General features: G+C 38.7%; 2 protein-coding genes and 1 long non-coding RNA gene across 4 annotated transcripts; 2 read left to right on the forward strand and 1 right to left on the reverse strand.

Annotated features, from left to right (window-relative positions):
• The first annotated feature begins 1,150 nt into the window (after window positions 1-1,150).
• On the forward strand, window positions 1,151-7,429 carry LOC115003676 (hyaluronan and proteoglycan link protein 3-like). The gene is made up of 5 exons (XM_029425569.1): window positions 1,151-1,278; window positions 1,392-1,614; window positions 1,714-1,859; window positions 5,439-5,741; window positions 6,319-7,429. The coding sequence occupies exons 1-5, from the start codon at window positions 1,167-1,169 to the stop codon at window positions 6,606-6,608; spliced, it is 1,074 nt and encodes a 357-aa protein (XP_029281429.1). The 5' UTR covers window positions 1,151-1,166; the 3' UTR covers window positions 6,609-7,429.
• Window positions 7,430-13,293: 5,864 nt separating this feature from the next.
• Window positions 13,294-16,168, forward strand: mibp2 (muscle-specific beta 1 integrin binding protein 2). 2 transcript variants are annotated; one of them, XM_029428718.1, is made up of 8 exons: window positions 13,295-13,568; window positions 14,576-14,666; window positions 14,862-14,910; window positions 15,109-15,301; window positions 15,382-15,453; window positions 15,544-15,650; window positions 15,745-15,839; window positions 15,917-16,168. In XM_029428718.1, the coding sequence occupies exons 1-7, from the start codon at window positions 13,543-13,545 to the stop codon at window positions 15,828-15,830; spliced, it is 624 nt and encodes a 207-aa protein (XP_029284578.1). In that variant the 5' UTR covers window positions 13,295-13,542; the 3' UTR covers window positions 15,831-15,839; window positions 15,917-16,168. The 2 variants fall into 2 exon arrangements, with proteins under 2 accessions (XP_029284579.1, XP_029284578.1); XM_029428719.1 differs by lacking the exon at window positions 14,862-14,910 and having other exon boundaries at window positions 13,294-13,568.
• Window positions 16,169-20,595: 4,427 nt separating this feature from the next.
• LOC115006344 (uncharacterized) lies at window positions 20,596-22,109 on the reverse strand. The gene is made up of 3 exons (XR_003832050.1): window positions 21,995-22,109; window positions 21,761-21,900; window positions 20,596-20,891 (listed from the first exon to the last, which is right to left on the reverse strand). It is a non-coding gene; the product is annotated as an uncharacterized LOC115006344 (long non-coding RNA).
• Between the last annotated feature and the right edge of the window lie 925 nt (window positions 22,110-23,034).

Genomic DNA, 23,034 nt, shown 5'->3' on the forward strand with positions numbered 1-23,034 from the left:
GGATAAAATAAGTTGCCATTTAGAATCTTTGAAATGTTGGTAGTTTTGCAGACAGTGTTGGGAAACTGTAAAAAAAAACCCATTGAAACAAAAACAAATCTACAGACTATTAAATATGAACAAAAATCAAGCATTTTTTAAATTTGCATAGGTCCACTTGAACTATACATGTAAAATACTTAATGAGCTGGGGACTTCTCCATATCTGACGTCCCAGTCCTCCCTTCTCTCACTGGTTGCAGAAACACACACGCAGGTAAGTTTCCAGTCCAACAGCCTGATCGCTGCAGAGCAGCACCACAGCCCTGCTACTCTTTAACGAAAGGTTAGAATACATCATCAACTGAACATAGCACCTGTTTTATTATCGACAGAGACTGGGGAAACTCATTTATGCTTTTTGTTCTTTGACCAGACCCACTGTGCGCATCAGAGCTTCTGTGTCCTTTTGGAGAAACTGATTTGTTACCAGCAGCGAAGCTTTCTTTTCGACAAGGATTTATACTACGCAAGCAAAATAGCAAAGTGTTTTACGGTAAGTAAGGATAAATAAATAAAAACAAAATGACGGGTGTCAAATATGTTTTTTAGTTGTTGTTATAATGGCACTTTATTAGTGAAATTCGCTTCACGGTTTTTAAATGATATTTATTTGTCGACTTTATTTATTTTTTGTTCTCATCTGGCAGCCATATTAGTTATGTTATTAAAGTCAATGAGTCAATAATTGTATAGGGTGTTGCAATTAGCAAATGCCGACTAACCAAAAATATAGCCTACTAAACATACAAATGACAACGTTGTTGAAGCCGACCTACACTGCTGAAAACTATATGCAAATCTTTACATTTTAATTGTTTTAGTCAGTCATTTGTTGCAGCAGTTTTGTGGTTTCACTCACTTATAAAGTGCACATAAGTTGTCGAAGTGGCAAAATTACATTTTCATAGAAAATACACACATGGTGTCATGCTGCCCTCTACTGACACTGTTCTGACACAACACCCAAAGATAAACACACAGAAGGTTGTGTGTTAAAAATAATGCAATCATACACATGTAATAAAACCACTGTGCTTTTAAGGGACTAACGCGCCAATCATATTTGTCTCTGCAGGCTTTGGGGATTGCACAGAGACCACTAAGGATTTGCCCTCACAAACAGGATGGTAATATATAGCATCCAAACTCTGCTGTTGTTGGGGGCTCAGCTGGTTCTCTCAATCCCAAACAACTTCTTCTACCATGACTTCCTCAATGAAAATGGCAAAAAAGAAAGTATGCACACAATCAATAAACCATATGTTTATGTATATATCTGCAATATGTGTTCTGTTAGTCCATATTTATAAGCTCCACTATCTTAAATGTAATGTCTGTATTTCCTACAGTTCATTTCAGTGGTGTGAATCTCCATGTGGACTCTGCTCAGCTCTCAGTGTTTGCAGTCGCAGGGGCTAATGCCACCATGCCATGCAGGTTTTGGTATGAGCCTGAGTTGAGCTCGCCGAGGAAAGTTAGGGTCAAGTGGTCCTGGTTGCCTGCTGCCGGGGGACACGAGACAGACGTGCTGGTGGCTATCGGCTCACGCAGTCAACGTTTTGGGGAGTTTAGGTTGTTGAAGAATATTTTATTCTTGATTACATATTGTTCTATTATTAGTGGCTGTATGATCTTGTTTGTCTTTTAACTCACTGTATGTCTGTTGGTCAGGGGCCGTGTGCAGCTCAGACAGGATTTCCCAGGAGATGCTGCACTTGTGATGACTAACCTAATGTTGAATGAATCAGGACGTTACCGCTGCGAGGTTGTGGACGGACTGGAGGACAGGAGCACTTCAATTTATCTGGAGTTACGAGGTACAATAAGTTCACACTGATACCATGCCCTCCATTCTCAGAGGCAACGAGAGTCCAAACATTTTACATTATTTTATTTTATTCAGAGATCTATTTTAGAAAAAGATGGCCTGATGTTTTAAGCTTAATGCAAGGAAAATTAAAATCTTAATATAATCCTTGCATCACAGATCTTTCAACAGCATTCCTCTTGCCATTTGCGTCTTCTTTAAAAATACATTTTACCATTTGAGCCTTTACATAGATCTTTGTTTGTTTTTGACTTTCAGACTGCATTTGATTGTGTTAGTTTGTTTTCGGTAACTGGTATAGCCTACACATGTAACCTTTTAAAACCTTTTTATTGTCCAGGTCCACATAAAAGACAAAACAATACATGAATACATCACATTTTCTTAAGGCAAAAATGTTTCTTATACACTGGACCAGGATGTATGCCAGTCTCTCTTCCACCCCTCATCCAAGACAGATTGGCATGCATCCCTTCCACACTGCTCCTCATTGAGCAGTGAAGAGCAAGGCAGGCAGCTGGGTTTTAAGTGAGCTGGATCTTATTGCAGCACTTGTTGTGAAGCACTGGAACAGATTGCTTGACAGTATCGAGGTGAGATAAAACTAGATATTGTTTTACTTGTTTAACTGTTATCTCTTTTAAAATTATACGCACCTACTGATGACAGAAATTCCTCTATTCCTTTTAGCAACCGTATTATTAATGTGAGTTGACCATGAAAGTGTTCCCTTGAGTGTGACACCTAACAATTTGGCCTCTTTGGTCTTCTCAATGGCTACCCCTAGTATAGAGAGACACAGCCTTTGGTCTGTACTTAGATCATGCCTGGAACCAACTATTAGACTCTTGGTTTTTGAGATGTTCAACTTTAACCTGTTTTCAGAGACCCATTCAGAAATCAGCATCAACTCTTCTTGAAGCATTTTGTTAAGCTCCTTGGTATTTTCTGCAGATACATACATTGTAGTATCATCAGCGTATATAGCCATGCATGTATTGTTTGATACATATGGCAGATCGTTTGTAAATATGGAATATAGGAGCGGTCCTAGACAGCTGCCCTGGGGATTTCCGTATTGTAGTGTTTTAATATTTGACAGTGTACCATTACACAAAACACACTGTAGTCTGTTAGATAAATAACTTTTGATCCAATTGATAGCTGAACTTTTAAATCCATTAGCAGATGAGTTTGGTGAGTAACAGCTCATGGTCTATAAAAGGGGTCGGGAACCTTTTTGGCTTGGAGAGCCATAAAAGCCAAATTTCCTTGAGAGCCATATATTTAATAAAATTGAGTTTTATGTATATCACGTCTCCGAGTACTAAAAGCGGTATCAGTGTTTCCCCTACCATTGTCTGTAAGCTCTGGAGATGGAACATGTAACAAGCACCGTAACACAGACAGGAAACTTTATAAGAGTCAATGTAAGTCTTTTCCTGAGGAGATACATTCTGAACATGGCGGTGCGATGGCTGAGTCGAGGGAAAGTATTGAATAGATTTTTCGAGTTGCGTGAGGAAATCTGGCCGTTTTTGGAAGCAAAGGGAAACACACCACAGATCTCTGGGACGAAAAGTGGCGATGTGAGCTGGACTGTTCGACATAACGAAGCATCTCACTGTTAAACCTGCAGCTTGAGGGCCGTGTGATCACGGACATGTATGATGCAGTGAGAGCCGAGCTGCCTGTGGGAGACTCGGATGCAGCAGGAAACTTTGGTCACTATGTGTTTCCAAACACTGACAAACCATCTCCACCTCTGTGTTCCCGACTGTGCATGAACTGCTCAGCAATCCGTTTGCAGTTGACGTGGAAACAGCACATGTGAACATCCAAATGGAGCTGATTGACCTCCCCCCCCCACACACACACACGCAGTTACAGTCAGAGACAGAGTGGAGTAAAGGAGAGGGGAGAACTAAAACAAAAGCCGCTGATAATTTTTTTACTTTAAAATGACACAGTATAATTATTTATTACTTGTTAATCATGTTAAAAAATGTCAGCGAGCCATATTGCGTCATCGAAAGAGCCATAGGTTCCCAACCCCTGGTCTATAAGATCAAAAGCTGCACTGAAGTCCAGCAGCACCGCACCTACCATTAGCTTTCTGTCAATATGTCTCAACCAGTCATCTGTCAATTGTGCTAAAGCTGGACATGTTGAATGACTCACCTTTTTATATGCATGTTGGAATTCAGAGTTGATACTGTTTTCCGAGAAGTAATGCTGAATCTGTTTAAATACAATTCCTTCCATAAATTGGCTCTTCTATGGGCTCGTTCGATTTGAATTAAGTTGGCCTCCATTTCCAGCTCGGTAGTTAACAGTTCACGCACCTTGTTCTCCGTCTCAGCCCACGATTCATCTGCATGGTCTGAAGTTACTCCATCAATTATGATGTTGTTCCTTCGGCTCTGGTTCTCCAAATATTCCAGATTCTCAAGGAGGATATCAGACTGATTTGTAGTTGAATGATTGATGTTTGTCTAAGTCCTTAAAAGCATTTTTATCCACTGCCTGTGTTGCTTTTATGTCGTTGATGTCCTTCTGAGAGTATTTTAGACTGTTGATCCAGGATTTCTTTTAATGTGTCCATGGTTACAAACTCCGGTTCAGCTTCAGGTGTGGTCGTTTGCGAGTCGACATACTTCACTTTGGTGTGTAGTTGTCCCACAGAGCCACAGGTCAAAGGCCTGGCAAAAAGACCTGGATGATGAGTCTTAACTAAACTAAACGCCCGGAGCTGGATATCCAGTCCAGATAGATGATTAAATTGGTGTCACCTCTGATAAACTCAAATGATATGAGTTTACCAAAGACAAATCAAGGATACGAGAGATATTAGTTGGATAGAGTCCAGTCAATCTCACAGTAGAAGCACAGCAGCAGCCATCTTGGTGTGAAGGTGATGTGATGTGGTAAAGGTGTATGAATGTGTACTATAGGCCTACAGTATATACAATGCAATTAATGGTCAATCCTTGAATTAAATGTGTTATTAAAATATTTCATTGCTCGTTAAGATTAAAGCAATTATTATAACTTCATTAATTTATAACATATAACATAGAGATTCAGTTCAGTTCATCTTTATTGTCTCCCGAGGGGACATTTGGCGTACAATAGAGGACAAAAACACAAACACAACAACCATTACAGCAAACAACAAAGTAAAATAAAGATAAAGATCTGTCCATGAAAATGCTCAAACCATTGTAATAATAGCCATGATAAAGTGCTGCTGAGCAGTGCAGTCAAGTCAAGGTTCACTGCAACTTAAGTGTCTGACAATATTAGCAGGCTCATTATTACTGGTAGTGTAAGTACTTAAAAGTAGTACAGGCGTGTACAATCTGGTTAAAAGTAGCAGATCTTTTAGTTGTACAAGTATTAGTTGTAGTTGAATGTAATTGATTGGCCTTTTTCACAGCCTTTTTCATTTTGACTTGTCATAGACAACAGGTGTTGCTAATAACCTTAACGATGTTAAGTGTCCCAGTGAGTAACCTTTGAAACCCACTACTTTGTGTATCAGTGTCTAATCAATTCCTCCACCCAGGTGTGGTGTTTCCCTACCAGCATCCTCGTGGTCATTACCACCTCAGCTTCCTGGGAGGCCTGCGGGCCTGTGAGGAGCAGGACTCCACACCTGCCACCTTCACTCAGCTCTTCCAATCCTGGAAGGAGGGCCTGAACTGGTGCAATGCAGGCTGGCTGGCTGACGGGACAGTCCAGTACCCCATCACCCGGCCCAGAGTGCCCTGCGGGGGGCACGACCTCGCCCCGGGTGTCCGGAGCTACGGCAGACGCAACCTGCACCTTCATCGCTATGATGTCTTCTGCTTCTCCTCTTCACTACGAGGTGAGGTGGTGTGAGACCAACAATGTCACAGGATCAACATATGGGTTCCAGAAAATAGCTTTTTCAGAGCAGACTTTGACTCCAAGCTTAAGTAACACACTGCTCTGAAACATATTTGCTCTTCTTTTAGCTGACCTTAGCTCAACAGTAAATATTGCAGTGTTAATGAACTATGAGCTTCAAGACATCTAATGAAAATATATTTAATTAGCAATTCACAATCTAATCACTGGAAACGTTCCTAAATGTTGCCCATTACATGGCTCCCAGTTCACTTTTTAAAATAATGTTCTATCAAAGGTTTGCCACCTTATTAGCCAAATAAGCCAGCAGTTCCATAAATATAAAGATAATTGATAACAGACTAATAGGATAAATAATGATTACCATGATCCCATATTGATCACCTGCATATGACAGTATAAAAGTATTTAACCGCATAACAAATTAAGAAGTTAAAACAATTCTCTGGGACAAACATGGATGTCTGAACATCTGAAACATGAAGATGTTTAGGAGTTTTATCCACCGTGCAGAGGGTTCTCCAAATGTCACAATGATTGTGTTTCCTTCAAAGGGAAAGTCTACTATCTGCAGCCCTCTCACAAGATGAACCTGACGGAGGCTCAGCAGGCGTGTCAGGAGGATGGAGCAGAGGTCGCCAAAGTTGGACAGCTCTACGCCGCCTGGAAACTGACAGGGCTGGACCGCTGTGACGCTGGCTGGCTGGCTGATGGAAGCGTTCGGTATCCCATCACCAGGCCACGAATAAACTGTGGCCCCTCTGAGCCCGGAGTGCGCAGCTTTGGCTTCCCACCTCCCCAGCACAAGCACGGAGTCTACTGCTACAAGTCAGGTGACGAATGAATGTAGATCCCTTTCTTCTATGGCAGACATGTCAAACTCAAGGCCCGTACAATTATATCCGGCCCGCAATAATATGAATGTTATCTAATTTGTCTATCCTGTTCAATAAATGTTGACACTGCTGTTTCTGTGATTGAGTTTGACACCCCTGTTCTATGGGGTCAGAAATGTAAAGTTGGCATGAGTTCGTTGAACATGTGTATCCTTATGAGCAAGCTGCTTCATTAATACTGTGTAAACCCAACAAGAAAGGTCTGAGGGGTCCTGAGATGAGAAGAGGAAAAGCTTTAGACTCAACACAATTATATTTACTTTTTTAGACATTTCTTTAATGTTTTCTATCTTAATGCCTCTAAAACTTGTTCAAGTAGCATGCAGAAATCTCTCACTCTTTGTTTAACCTGGTCATGTTGATGCGTAACAAATAGATGTTATAAGTCAATAAGGTTGGGAACCACTGGTGTAAACCTTACTTCTACTATTGTATCTACATCTGTACTTTTCTATTAGTACATTCTCTGTGAATTTGTGTTTGTACATGAGTGCTAATCATTTACTTTAGTACGATGTCTCACTATTAATGCTATTTAACATTAATAGAAATAAAGCTATTGGAATTATTCTATTCCCGGATGAAGGCATGTGATTCAAAGGTCAGAAAAACCTAAGTGGATATTGAGTTAAGATAATTGTTTCTCACAATTCTACTGTATAACCATGTGCCTCAGGAGATTTTCACATCATTCAATCTTTACATCATTGGAAGTATAACTTATTTTTGTATCACAAATGCTTTTCCTAAATATTAAAATCCTTGTACAGAATATTCCTGTCTCTGTCTATCTACACTACTTGTACAGCTGCATACACTCCACTAACAGGAGCTTTATTTGCATTAAAAAACAATTCTAACTATATTTCAAGCTTGACAAACGGCAGCTTTATTTGTTTTGTGCATATGAGAAACACCGGCCTAAGTATTAGTAATGTCCAGCTGTGAGACTGTCTGAGGTAGGCTGTTACGAGTACAGTTATTCACTATTAACCGAGGGGTACATATCTCTGTCTTACAGTGTCAGGAGTTTAGGTTTTAACACAATGTGTCAACTATTTATTTTTATACTCAGCATTTTCATTTAGAACTATTTTGTTTACAACTAGTCTGAAACACGTTCACTCTGGTTGTAGTATAATGAGTAAAGGTAAAGTGACTGTTAGCAGCATATTGGACTAAATATGAATATTCATTCAACATTCATGACATTTAGGAGACTCTGGCTTCGTACTCCTCTTCATCCCCACAGTGTCACAGGGTCGTCTGAAACTGTGTCGTCACTGTCATCGCCCATCTCCAGATTCTTTAAACAAACAAATATATATGTGAGGTTCAATGACCGGCCTTATTACATAACTTTTCGTTGTTGCACACTTGTACTATGCACACTTTGCACACTTTGTGATAGAAAAAGACAACGCCCAAAGCTGTCTTAATCTGAAAACTGATGTTTTCTGAGTTGTAACCGTCCACGTTAGCGTTTAAATTTGCAATAAAACAAATCTTAGATGTTTGCAGAGCAGTTATGGCAAGTTTATTGAATGGCGTACAAAGTGTTGTAGGATCAGGAGTGTTTCTGCAGATCTACTGGAGAAACAAAGAAACTCCTTCTAAACTGTTGCGCCTGATGACTTCACACACAGGATCGTGTTGGATTGATTACACCCCATCACATATGCAACTTATGATTCCAATAAACTACCCGGAGTGCATCCTCCAAATATACTGCAGCCATAATAAATTAAAAAAGCTGTTGATCACTGTTCATCTTTTCTTTCCCCCAGAAACTTTAACTAAGTTTTCTTCTTCTTCTTTTTCTTCTTCTTCTTTGGTTTTATGAATTACAAACCAACGTTGAAGCTGCATACTGCCACCTACTGTACCGGGGTGTGTAACTTTGTGATTTTATGACAGCTTTCTCATTTATAGACAATATAATTTAAAACAAACAAACAAATAAACCTTGTAAAGAAATGATATTCTGGATATTAAACCGGTTTCGTTCAGATATTTGAATAAAGCCCTTTCAACCTGTAATTGTTTGTTAGGGTTAGGGTTGTATGTAGGCTATGTTTGTATGCTGTTTACTTCACATTAAAGAACATAAACCAAAAAAAAGTTTGCATTATGTTAATACTGTGAACATCCACCAGCCATTGTCATTCTCAGTCTAAGTTGAAATACTAAGTACTAAAGAAATACATTGGCAAAGGTTACTACACTCAGGGAAAGCAAGGTTGAATTTACATTGAAACAATTTTTACACAGTATTCTTTTTTTTGTATTATTCCTGTTCAGAACTATTACATTGCATTGCAATCAAGCATGCATCCTTTCTTGCAGGGCGATATGAGTTTAAAAAGTTATTAAAAGGAAACATTTATGATGACAATATATGGAAATGTCCTTAAAGTTTGTTATTATGTTTTGATATGTTTGGAAATCACAGCAATATGATTATGTGGAATATGTCAATCGCCTAACTATCACTTGTTTTGTTTTCCTTTTGTCACACAGAAACATAAAAGGTGATAATTAAAGCTCAAGACAAAACAAAACATTAAACAAAACAGAGTAAGTGAACATGTGTGTGTTTGTACTAAATAAGCACCCGACAGAGAGAAGGACCAAAACTGTAATCGCAGCCAGCAGATGGCAGTCAGATGTTTGGGGGCTCAACAATAAGAGCAGAACAAAATGTTCAGTAACTATTAAACAGTATTAACTGTCTCAATTATATCACAAATACACAACCTTTAGTGAAACTTATCACCACATGCGTCATGACCCACCAACTGTAGGCCTGTCACACGGCCAGATTGGATAGATTTCTTAGAATTCACTGTGAACAAACTGCAGTCATGCAGAACATTTCACATTTATGGAAATACAATCATATTAAATGTGAAGAATGCAGGATGACAGAAATGTGACTGCTGAAAATCAGAGGTGAAATGTGACGTTGAGGGGAGGAGAGAAAAAAGATCACAGGAGACCACAGTGTACAGTCGCAGAAGTATGTTCACAGACTCCTCAGTATCTCTCAGGTTTATGAAACATTCATATGGGGACAGTGCAATATTTGCTGTGACGCTGATTCAGCATCTCAGGTCTTCATGTCAGGAAACACAATGACAAAATCTTCACAGTCACAGCTGAATGTTAACTGAACTTTAGTGTGAATCTAAGATCATAAGGGCTGTTTAGTTAGCTACACACAATGAGCATATCTAAACAGCTGCATTAGCAGAGAGGAAGTGTCAAGTTAAAGGTTAGCGCAACAATACAATGTACAATGGGGCCACAACAGCTGACATGTGTTGAAAAGAAGCAGATTCATGCTCTGATTTCCACATCCATGACTAAAAGTGTGTGACACAATAATTGCGTGAGTGGACACACTAATAAGAACATTTATTAAACTCACGGCAAGTTACTGCAGGAAAAAGAAGTTACATGGAAAAAGATAAGAGCCGACAGAAGAATAGCAGACAAACACACAACATAAATGTTTAGGTTTGGTTAGTATTAGAACATAAAGCACTTTTAGCTCCATCTTGCGATTTCAGTTTCTTATTATTACTTATAAAACAATAGTATTGTGAGGATTTTTACACTCTTTAGTCCAATTATTAATGTTGTCGTGGCATGTCAGGGCCAGAAGTAGACTGGACCATGTATTTCTATTTTATGTTACTTTATTGTACTTGCAATTTTATATAATTATATTATATGATAAATTGTTATAGTTGAAAAACCTAGCAGTCTATAAAGTAATTCAAATGAACTTCATCTTGTATAATTACAACACTGAAATACTGTCAACGTTGATGCATAAGTAATAATAACATTATATTGTGCATCTGTGCAGCTCCTTCAGCGACAGGCTGCTTCACCTGCTGTGTCTCACGGACAGATACCGTAGGTCCTTTATCCCTGCAGCGCTCACACTGTACAATCATCACGGCCCCTGGTAGACCACCACACAGAGAACAGACGATTCCACCACTGTTGTGCAACTATCACTGCCATGTGCAATATTCATCTTTAGAAACTACTCAACCGCTTGTACTTATATTATTTTTATTTAATTATCGTGCACTCTGCACTTTACTTCATATGTTTGCTGTAACGATGTAAATGTCCCCGTTGTGGGACTAATAAAGCATTTCTGATTTCTGATAATATAACACTGACAGAAGCCATTGTACTGCATAATGAGTCCTTCTACCTTTGATACGTTAAGTACATTTTGACGATGATACTTATTTATCTTACTTATTATTATTTTGAATGCATGACTTTTACTTGGAATTATGTATTTTTACATTGTGGTATTGCTACAGTACACCTAAGTGATATCTGAGTACCTCTGCCACCACTGGTAAGTGCACAGAATATATTCCCTATTTATTTGTATCTCTCATCAATTATACAGCTGCTCAATAACACAACCTTAAAACTGTTCTTTGATATTCATTCATTTAGCTATTGGCACTATCAGATATGGTTTATCTACAAATGCGTAGACTAAAACTGCTTAGTTCAAGCTAAAAGGACACATCTAATGTGATTCATGCTGTAACTGAAATATTGTGTTATGGATATGAGATAATAAAATTGCAAGTGTAAAGTAGACAGTATAAAATTGAGGATTCCCCGAAGAGCTATTCTTCACCAAAGAAATCGCATAAAAAACATGATTATGCCCAACATGTTCCAAGAATCTCCCAGTCACATTTTAAAGGTAATGAGTATTATCCCATAGTAGTCAAATTAGATAGTTGCAAAATGAGTTTGATGGACTCTTGTGAACCCTAGCTGAATCTATTTATTTGTATTAATGTATTTTTTGTTTATTTTATCTCAGCTTGACACATTATACTTGAAATCCATCAAGATAAAAGCTTTTGTGTTGTATATTTTTGTAAATTTCAAGAAATCCAAGAAAATCTCCTCCAGAATGGCAGAATGGAGTCAAACTATGAATAGAAATCTGACTAAATTTAACTGAATTCCACTTTACTTGGCGACTTCCTCTTCATAGCTGAGGTTCTCGAGGGTGTAAACCCTAACATAAGTAATATTTTGGTGCAACCTCAGTGTCATGGAGTTGGTTGGAAAGTTTCTAAACAAAACAGAGAGAGGTCAGCTGCAGGCTGGTGAAGTAAACACCACAGCAATGTGAGTGTGTCAAGAGATGTTGTCCTTTGTTTTTTGTCTCTGATTCAGACACTAATATGAACAGTTTTCTATTACAATACTGGTTGAGTGAAGTAGCTGATAGCGCTGCTGAAGGCAACTTGGCTGACATGGAAAATAATAAGGGGGAAAACATGGACAGGTTATCGGCACCATGCCCACAATGCAAAGTTGCCCTATAATTAACATGTGTCTGTTAAGTTCCCAGAGGCCCTGTCTTCCTATAGATTACATAAGTTCAATGATACCTACCATCTGTGAACTGCAAATATCTCTGTTTTATGTTTTTGCAACCTTCTCTGTTTTACTGTCTTTTGTTTTTTCACAATGTTTTCCTTCTTTATGGTGATTTTATCTCAAGAGGATAAATATCGTATTTATTCTAGTCTTTTCCAGTCTAGTCTATCAATTAATTTTTCAAAGATCCAGTGATGGGTAAAACTCAAGTAAAAGTGGCACCAACAAATACTAAATAAAGGAACAGCTTCCAAATACACCACCAGATGGTTCTGAGTTCAATACCAGGGCTGCCACCATTGTGCCCCTGAGCAAGGTACTTCCCCCTGAGTTGCTCCAGGGAGACTGTCCCTGTAGTTAGTTCACTGTAAGTCGCTCTTGATAAGAGCGTCTGCTAAATGACCTGCAAATCATTGTACAAGGTCATTGTATAAAACACTTCATCTTAACATTTGGTAAATCATTGGTTGCCTACCCTTCAACCTAGTTATAAATTACTTTCATTTTGTCTTTGACTGAATTGATTTGAATATATATCCAGAAATCAAAGTCCAACACATGACCAGTACATGCAGTTTACCAGAGGTTATGTCCTATAGTCTTAACAGTAGGAAAGTATAAATGATCATTTAAAATGCTTTTTACTTTTACAAAGCCATTTAAGAATAACTTTTCCTTTTGAATTGCAGTGGGGGAAAGGTGTAATAAAAGTATAGTCCTGCAGAATGAAAATACTTCTTCTTATGTTCTATCATATATTATTGGATTGTTAATACAGAGGCATTAATGTGTAAATATAGTATTGCTGTTGTACTTAATTGAGTAAAAGCTAATTGAATATAGGCTACTGGTGAGTAGTTTAAACTTGAACAATGAGTACATACACACACACACACACGCGCACACACGCGCGCGCACACACACACACAACACATACACTCTCTATCTATCTATCTCTCTCTTCTAACACAATACGAGGGTTACGTAAAGCTGCAAGTACTGTTACTTGTTTTTTCCATTAAAATGAAGACAGCATCATAGCAGAAGGTGTAGGGAGGGCGTAGTGCGTCTCTTTCAAAAGCACTGGGCGTAGGGAGGAAGTGGGATGGAGCTGCGGTAACACTCGCTCCTGACTGGCTGTTATGGGTTTTCCGTGCAGCTGGATGTGTTTAAATAGCCAATCACGTCGTCTCTCCTCAGTGTGTAGCAGCTGCAGAGAACTGACTGCCCTCTCTCGGTGGAAGACCGCGTCCGAGTGACACCTTCACGTCTCCGCTCTAACTCACTTAACTCAAGTGCCATGGAGGAATTAAGTAGTTGACGTTTCCTGTTGCAACCTTCTCTTTTTTAAGCTTTCTTCACGTCTGATCACTGCGATCCTGAAACCGGTTTACTGACGATTTAAACTCCTCTGTTTACGAGCTTTGACCATCCGAAATCATGAAGTACATCATCGGCGTCGGCGGGTGAGTTCCGTCGGATGAATGACCGGTAGCTAAGCTAAGCTAGCTGGCTAACCGGAGCTGCTAGGCCTTAACAGCCAGGCACACGTGGAGGAGAGGGCGGTCATGACTTCCGCTAAATTGTAGCTTCCTTTTTATTGTACTACTGTTCAGTAAATAATTATGCCAGTATTTTAATCCTGGTAATTTCATAAAGTAAATAAATAGAGCTATGGCTAACTGTTACTAGCATGTAATTCAAAATAAGTAAACCCGCCATAATGTGCAGGTGAACCACCCTTTTTGACATAATGTAGGTGTCAATGCCTAAAATCATTCATTAAGTGTTTACATGTTAACTTAAATGATTTTAGCACCTGTTTAATTCAAACATGCATCCATAAGGGCTTCACATAGAAAAACAACAACCAATACAATTAAGCTAGGTTTTAAACTACAACATTTACATGTTAAGAATATATCTCTGAACGTGCAATAACTGCTCTGATGATGCTATTGATATTTTAAAACGTGTTCGTTTTGTTATTGGACTTAGTGAAAAATAATCCAATGTAATGGTTAATGACATGTTTAACATAATATCTGACCTGGAAAACTGTGAATATCTGCACAATGACATGGATGTGCTCGATGATATATTTTATATCCCTTTTTATTATGTAAGATTTTAATTGCAAACTTTTATCGCACATTTTATATTCAAAATACATTCATAAATTGGTGGTGACACAGTACTAAAGACAAAAAAAAGCCCATCAAGGAAGTTCCTACCCAAGCAGCATAAAAGTCAAATAAAGGAGTTTTGGTTATTTCTGTCATGCACTTAAAGAGATTCTTTAAATCGTTTGAGTTCATTCTGCCATCTGTTATTTCTTAAATTCTTTATGACTAAAAATCTCACCTAATCACTCAAACCTTTTTATGTGCTGGTCTAACTGTTTTAATCTGTCACTTTAACTGTGGCTTACATTGTCCACCATTTAATTGTTTTATTGTTTTGTTCCATGCAGCGTAACCAATGGAGGGAAAACCACCCTCACCAACAGACTGATCAAAACACTGCCCAACTGTTGTGTGGTACACCAGGATGACTTCTTCAAGGTGAGCCACATGCATATAGCTTTGAATTTTGAATATAGTTAACCACAGGGATTGCTCTGAGTAACACAAGTTGGTGGGGTATTACTAGATATAGTTTAAACTTGTGAGTTAAAAACACTATCAGAGCCTTCCATATAGCAGCGTGGTAGCTCTAGTGGTATGTACCTGGGTACATCTTATCCATGTATGTTTCAGCCCCAAGACCAGATTGAAGTTGGTGAAGATGGCTTTAAGCAGTACGATGGTAAGCCTGGGTTTTTAATGAGGGGGTTTGAGTGTGTGAATGTTTTGTGTCGTCTGTTTGCTCCTGCTGTATGTTGTTTTCATATGTAATTTGCATGCAATATAGACAAACTTGAACACTGAATGTGTTTCTTACAAGCTTTTTGCAATTTTCTATGCGCTTCTCCTTTTTTCCTTCCTCCCCTGCTTTGCTCTTCAGTTGTTACTGCCCTGGACATGAACGCCATGATGAGTACCATCTATGCATGGCTGGACAACCCAGTGAAGTTTGAGAAGTCTCATGGCGTCAATAACACCCTGGATACTGAGATCGTCCCAAAGTCTGACCACAATGAGGAGAAGGAGGAGACTCACATCCTTATTGTGGAGGGCTTTCTGCTTTACACCTACAGGTAAGTGCGTGTTGCGTTGTTTCTCAATGTAAAAGAATTGAAGATCCGTAAACCTTGACTCTTAGTCTCTTCCCTTTCAGACCTTTGATCGACGTGCTGAACCAACGTTTCTTTATTTCCATCCCATATGAAGAATGCAGAAAGAGGAGGTGGTAAGTGCTTCAGACCCTGTTTTTAGTTGGTGTTTATAATCAAGCAGCTGTTTTTATTACTTTATGTAATTGGTGTGTGTCTCTCTGCAGCTCTAGGAACTACACGGTGCCAGACCCCCCCGGCCTGTTCGAGGGTCACGTCTGGCCCATGTATTTGAAACACAAGAACATCATGGAGTCATCAGATGTTGACGTCTGTAAGTGTGTGCATTTTCACTTATAAATAAATGAATAATATATTTTAAACATGATTATTTCTTCTGATTTTTAAATGTCTGGTTGCTATTACAGTGCAGCTAGATGGAACCAAGTCAAAGGAACAACTGTTCAACTCTGTCTATGGCGACATCCTGAATAACATCCAGAAGTCTATTTAACAAACAAAGGTAAACAAATCTTACAACGGTCCCGTTAAAAATATTTCTATCCAAATGTATTTCTGACATATTTTTCTGTATTGCAGGTCATACAATCGGCTAAACGGCGCATGTACTCAGCCTGCAAGCAGAACACCGCCTTGCCTTAAGTTTCTACCTGGCAGCTCATTTAGCTGACGTTACGATTTTTTTGTAAATCTTTTAACTGATTGCATCAAATGCTGGCATGTTTTTATATCCACCATATTTATTGGTTTGTTACAGCCTAAACTCCCAAGAGTCTATGAGTATGTTCAAAGGATGGTTGCACTTGTGTCAATAAATGAACCTCCTGCCGATTTTGTGCTCTTCTGATTATTTTAATTTTATCAAGAATCAACAGCTCTTACACTGAAGGTAGTACAATGTAGAAACTCTACAAAATGGAACTAAATAATAGTTTACTGTCTTGGCATCTGGCAGCGCACATTTTGTAAATGGTAGTTTTAAAATAGTCCCCTTTTCAACACTTGCAGTACTACTAATTTAAGCATACGGCTTTCACTATCTTGCTCCCAGGCAACAGTTGGTGTGAGTGATAAGTGGAATCACAAGGTTGAACCTTGGGTCTAGAGCACAACCCTTATCTAAATTCAGACACACTATTTCCCTGGAAGTGTTTCCTTCAGAATAAACTACTTCAAAGGCCCCTTTACTTGGGTCTGTGCATTGCAGGATTACATAATGTCCTATATGTAGGACAGTGTATATAATGTCGGACCAAATTGTTATGCACATACAGTATATAATGTATGTGGTGACTAGGTTTATAAACATTAAAAGCCTGGTATACATTTATTGGCTACCTGTGTACACATTTATTCATTTTAAACGCCTGAATTTGTTGTACCAAAGGTAAAAATCTTCCCTCTAGTTGCAATAAATAAACTCAAGCATTTTGTCAGATGCTGTGGTAACATTTTTGGTTTCAAACAATACCTAATGTGTTATTACTACATGCACAATTTGTATTTATCTATATTCCTGTTTAGGGGTGTCACACAATATTTAGTTAATGCAATATGATGTGAAATAAAAACATTTTATCTTTTATAAGTAGAGAAAGCTTAAATTACATGAATCTCTACCAGCTATGCTATAATGCATTAGGCTGACGCATTGTCAGTACAGCATTTATCTTTCTGTAATGGAAACAGCTGATTAAATCTGAATTCAACATCTAAAGCATGTGGGGCCACTCTGAGGGAGGGAAGTTGTGTTCCTGTTGCATGGCTTTTCTTCACCCGTGTACAAGCACATGTCATTACTATAGACATGTATGGAAGGTCAGAGCTGTATGAACTTGGGGAACAAATACCTCTTGGTCAACATACAAGAAGTATCCCTCCCCCCTGCCCATTGTACTTCTGCATGAGGGTTTTTGCTGTTGTGTGTATTATCCAGTAAAGTTAAGAGTTTCACTATTTTATGTATTTGTTTTAGTATGAAAAAAACTAGTCAACTAACCTGCTCTAAAAACCAACTACATGATATTTTTAGTCGCCTAACCCAGTCACTGTTTTTCCACCGCTGTGTCATACTGGAATTAAACATTACTCAAATGTTGATATTACACTGCATGCAGGACAAACGGAGGTCTGACCAAGAGAGCATGCGTTGTATTATTCACACAGGACAAAGCAGCTCTTATGGGTTTCTCTAGTTCCAGACAGATGGCAGGATTGTTGACACATCAGTGTCTCTGCAGCAACAGCTCGGAGACACACACTGGCAGAAGGCAAACATCAGTCTTTAAAAGCATGTGCTTTTTAACGCGCTTCAGAGTTATTTAGTTACAGTTTATAATTAAGGTCTTACTGTAATTTTTACTGATTTGTATGCCCTTAAAATAAATGACATCTCAGTATTTACTTCACTTCTCTGGTGCATTACAACATCCTGCTGTATGTGTCCTCACAGACATTGGTCTTAACAAGAGGCTTCATACAAATTCATCAGCGGTAAAACACAACCACAGGGTAAACAATATTTACATCAATTAAACTCCAGAATATTTTGCTTGCTACCATTCAAGTTTAAACTAGATGTAAGGGCATGGGTTGTTGTATGGATTGAATTAGAATAGTTCAAATGCATCAAGGGGGAGAGAGGGAAGGAAAGTGAGATTAGTTTTCTTGCAGGACAAACACTACAGTACTTCATCCTATTTGTTAACAATGCAATTATTTATCTTGGATTAAACTTTTCAAGTCAGAAAGTGTCACTTGTAGTTCATCTTTTACACAAGTCACAAGTTGATTGCGGAAACGGAGGAATTCTGCTCAACATTTTAACAGTGACTCATAATATGCTTAACTTTATGCCAAAAATCATTTGGAGATGGTGTTAATTTCCTCAAAGGGCCCTAAATAATTTTAAAATGGCTGTTACTGTACAACGTGTACAAGCTGGTCAGTTTCGATTTCAGTTTGATTGTGAGAGACAAGCTATGTTCACTTCTGTAATACTTTACACAGCAATGTGATTGACGGGTGGAAATGTTAAAGCTAAAACAACATTTTTTCAGTGAAGTCCTTGCTTGAAACTTGGTCACCGTAAACTTATTGTCCTCGGATACAATACTTCATGGACAAATAGCACCTTGGTGATAGAGGACATCGTCTTCTGACACCCGCACTGCCTCTGGACGACAACAAACCCTGCAGTTTTCTAAACCGCACCAACCACCACACTGGCATGAGAGTTTTCAGTTCAGTTTTCACTGGATCTTGTTTGTGTATGTGAGCAAGTGTGTGTCTGCCTGTCTGCATGGGTGTAGGTGTTTCTGTGCTGCGCCCGTCTCTTGCTCCGTCTCCTGCTACACACCTCTCCACAGTGCATCCAAAAAGCAGAGGAAGCAACAGTCTGCTGTGGTTGACTCAAATAGACCATATAAACAACACCATAAATCCTCCCTTCAGACCTCTAACTGTATACAGTTAAGGTTTGGATTATCATCTCCACCTCACACAGGTCAGAAGGGACACGGTCGTGCAACCGCTGACCATCCTGGCGGCAGAGGTGACTGCGACTCTGGGGCCGCCTGTCTGAAAAACAATTTCTTTGTCTCGCTCATATGGCTCACGGCATTGCAATGCATCATTTAACATATTTCCTCCTGTTTTCTTCTGTTACCCAACCAAAGAAAACAAGACCAGGGCGCATTCAGTTAATCAAATCATCCTTTCTCTCCACCACAACCACGCTGCTCTTCAAAGCCTCCTTTTCAGCCTACGAGTTGTTGCTATATTTACTGCTTTTACTACAGTCTAAGAGGAGCCCGTGAAACCAGCCATAAAACCTTTTGTGACGATTAGGGATGTTGTGACGACTTGTTTTTGAAAACGTGACTCTAAAGCCGACATGGCAGTGAGCTGAGCAGGGTTAACACCACACCTGTGGGGCTGATGTGAGGACAGCCTTTCACCTACTGCGGTCCACTCACTCTGTCTGTGTTTACGCTGAGTGGACAGGCCTGACCACGGCGCAGACCAGGGCTGTTTATGTTATTTGCGGACTACGCGGTCGCATTGAGCCCCCAAAAAGCTAGAAACGGCCCTGGTGCAGACACAACAACACACGCTGTAACCCATACATGGCATTAGACACGTACAAGTACTTTACTTTAATTTAAATATTCAGTTACAGTTACATTCAAGGTTTGTGTTGAAATATTTACACAAGTATTATAAGGTCAATGTACTGGTGTGTTAAGAGTACACATTGTGTGTTTACATTATTGGGTTATTACTACTGAGCATATAAACTCTAGGAGCTCTGTTACAGTGTTCACTGGTTTCTACTGATTTGATTCAAACTTTGTAACATACTTTTTACAATTGAATATCTTTTTTGATATTGTACAAATAAATTCTAAGTACTGATATTCTTTACTTGTGTATTTCCATGTTATGCCACTTTATACTACATTTCAGAGTGAAATATTGTCCTTTATACTCAACAACATTTATTTGACAGCTATGGTTAATAGTTATTTTACAGATTCAGATTTGAAATACAAAAACAAATGTTAAACTTATAAAATGCAATAAATCATTTGAGATGGAACCAGTGGCTCTACAGCTGTTTGAAGTTTCACCAGAGATGTTTCTCTTCTAAACCAGTTTGAAGTTCAAAGAGGTACATTTATCATATAATTATAATATTTCACAAAAAAACAAAGATTAGGGGAAAGTTCAAAAACAAATTTGTGTAGCAGGACTTTGTTTTCCCATCCCACAACTTACGAGTACTTAAAACCAGCTCCATGTCAAGATGAAGCCAGTTTTACTACTTTATGTATTGTCAGGTTGTTTAATTCTATAACAATATGTAATATTTTATAAGATTTTCTGGATATCTAGGAAATGTAGTGGAGCACCACGAAATAAAAACACTGAACTAAGAGTTATTATATTTAGTTACTTCACATTAATGTATAATATCTAAAATAAAAGGGGAAATTATTGTTTTGAAAAAGATGTGGTGTTCACATAGTAAACTCTTGTGGTTGAATATCTACTCTGTACCATCTGATGAGTCACAGAAACCTAATTACTAATGTCTTCCATGCCCACTTGTCCAGACTTACGTATGTAGAGTTATATAAGAGCCGGTTGAGAAGGGAAAGTAACCTCATCCACTGTCACTTCGGTCAGAAGCACCACAAAGAGATATGTTTTCCAGAACCTTCCTCCCAGCTCTTCACATGGTACACAGCGTGCATGAATACTACCGTGCCAACCAAATGGTAAAACCTGAGGGAAATAATAACATGATGCAACCATCAGTGTGGGCCTGAGGACCATATCCTGTTATGGTGGGTCTGGGTGAGGCCTGGTGCTGCCAGTCTGAAGCAGACCACAGCCTCCCACTCCTCACTCGTCTGAATCACTGTTTACTTAGACAGGAAGGCCGTCCACAACATCATCATCTGCTGCTGCTGCTGCTGCTCCATGTCTGTGACTCGCTTGTGGCTTTGGCAAAGGGGTGGGGGTTGTGTTTTCCCCGACGGCCAAGTTTCTAAAAGCAGACACAAGTTAAAACCAAATGCTTGGAGGAGTAGAGCCTAGCCTCGGAAACCACTACTTCTCTGAGCTGTCTACCTCTGAAGCCTCTTACGCACCCTCCTCCTGGAAAAACAGAGCGCTACTCAATCAAAGTAATACTTAATTAAGAGCAGATCCTGGCAGAGATTCAGCTGGTAAAATACAACAAATTGTGAAAACCTCAAACAGAGGGAATAAATAAAAAAAAAAAAAGAAAACTCAGTTTGTTGAATAAAAGTAAATTTAAAGTTAATAAAATAAAACATTAATAAATAAAACTGAAAACCTGGAGATGCGATTGAAAGTTCAGGAAAAAGCTAGTAAGTGAAGATTTTTTAGGCAGATTTTTAAACGTTTTATTAATGTGTTTGGCTTTGTAAAAATACTTTATTCATCTGTTTTATATAGACCAAAGGGTAAGCCAAAGCCTTTGTGGAGCCCTAAGCAGAGCTTTATTGGCTCCCACTCTTCATTCACAAATTGAAATCATTTCATGCTAGTTTATGGCAAATAAAGAACATTAAAAGTGCCATATTAATAAAAAAAGTAATAATAATTCAGAATGTATTAAATAATATCACACCGGCAAAATATTTCTTTTTTTGTTTTCACTGAGCTCCTGACAAACATTTATATACGACAGACCCGAGCAGAACTTTTCCTTTTCTGGCCTTTGCATTACATTGATCCAGTTTCAGAAAAACAACAGCAATAGGTACTGCGAAAGGCATTCATTTGTGGAGCCACTGTATTTGCACATACACAGATAAAATATGAAACAAAACCCAAAGTCAAAGTAGTGAAAACTATTTTCATAATGTGGTTTCCACTGCACTGCCTCACTTTCATCAGTGTGGAATCAGGTTGCCCCTCTCCCTGAGTCCGGACCCCTCCATGGCCACACTGTGGTGCAGTTTCCACTCCAACAAGAACTGGGCGGGTGGGTGTCGACCAAGCCGTGTTGGTTTTGACTGAGTTTCCAGCTGTAGTAGTAAGTATAAAATTAGGGTTTTATGTGAATAGGAGGGGGCGGGACAGACACGTGGTTGTGTTGGGACGGAGAGGAATGCAACCTACTTTTCTGTTTGTACAGCTAGTTCGTGATAATGGTGTATAAAATGTGTGCAAAAAAAGAGACAGTGTTTGTTGAAAACATCTGTCTAGTGTTTACCAATTTAGTGACAATTTAGGGTTTGTGTGGGGAAAGCTGAGGCTGAATTGGGAACAAACTAGTGCAAAAGTCAGTAAACCAAAATCAGTCTGGTCCTCCATTCGTCCATCTTGTTAATTACAGTCAACTACATTCACCTGGCATCCAAGGTGATCAGGTAATCTGGCCCTGATTAGATGTAATGGAAAAACCAACAGAGAATGAGGTTTGTGAAGTACTAGTTTACATCTTAAATGTTTGTTATACAAGTAAAACTCACATCTGATCCTCCTCTCTGGTGGCAGGTGTGCTAATCAGTAAAGTTCAGCTGGTACAGATATTTTGAAATAAACCTGCAGAAACTCCATTTGCCCCTCATAGCAAATTAAAATAAATATGTTCTTTGTATGTTGAATTTATATTGGTCTGGCTTATTTGTTGCTAGTAGTTGAATTCGTATTCTATTGTTTCTGTATGTTGCACTTGGTTTATTTGCAGTTATTGTTCTGCACTTAAAGGATTGTACCTATTTGAAGCTAATGTACTTACAAGATTCTTGCTATTCAGAGTTGTCTCCTCATGATTGTTTGCACTTTTTGTAAGTCGCTTTGGACAAAAGCGTCAGTTAAATGAACTGTAATGTAATAGCTCGAGATCTGGTGAAAATAATACTGGTCTCTTCTGACACCTGGTGGACAGAGATGCTTAATACAGTTCATATAGTCAATCATTGTACATGTGGGCAAGAAAAAAAGAAGTTTATACCTGAGCTGCAAAGATTAGACAGAAATGTAATCGCCAACTATTCAGCCTCTCAAATATTTCTTCTGTTTTATACATATTAAACTGAATATCTTTTGGACAAAACAAGACATGTAAAAGACTCCGGGGTGGACATTTTTCACTATTTGTAGACAAAACAATTATTTGAGAAATAATCAGATTAATCCATAATCACACAAACCTA

This window comes from Cottoperca gobio, chromosome 3 (genome assembly GCF_900634415.1).
Source record: "Cottoperca gobio chromosome 3, fCotGob3.1, whole genome shotgun sequence".
NCBI classification, from domain to species: Eukaryota; Metazoa; Chordata; class Actinopteri; order Perciformes; family Bovichtidae; genus Cottoperca; species Cottoperca gobio.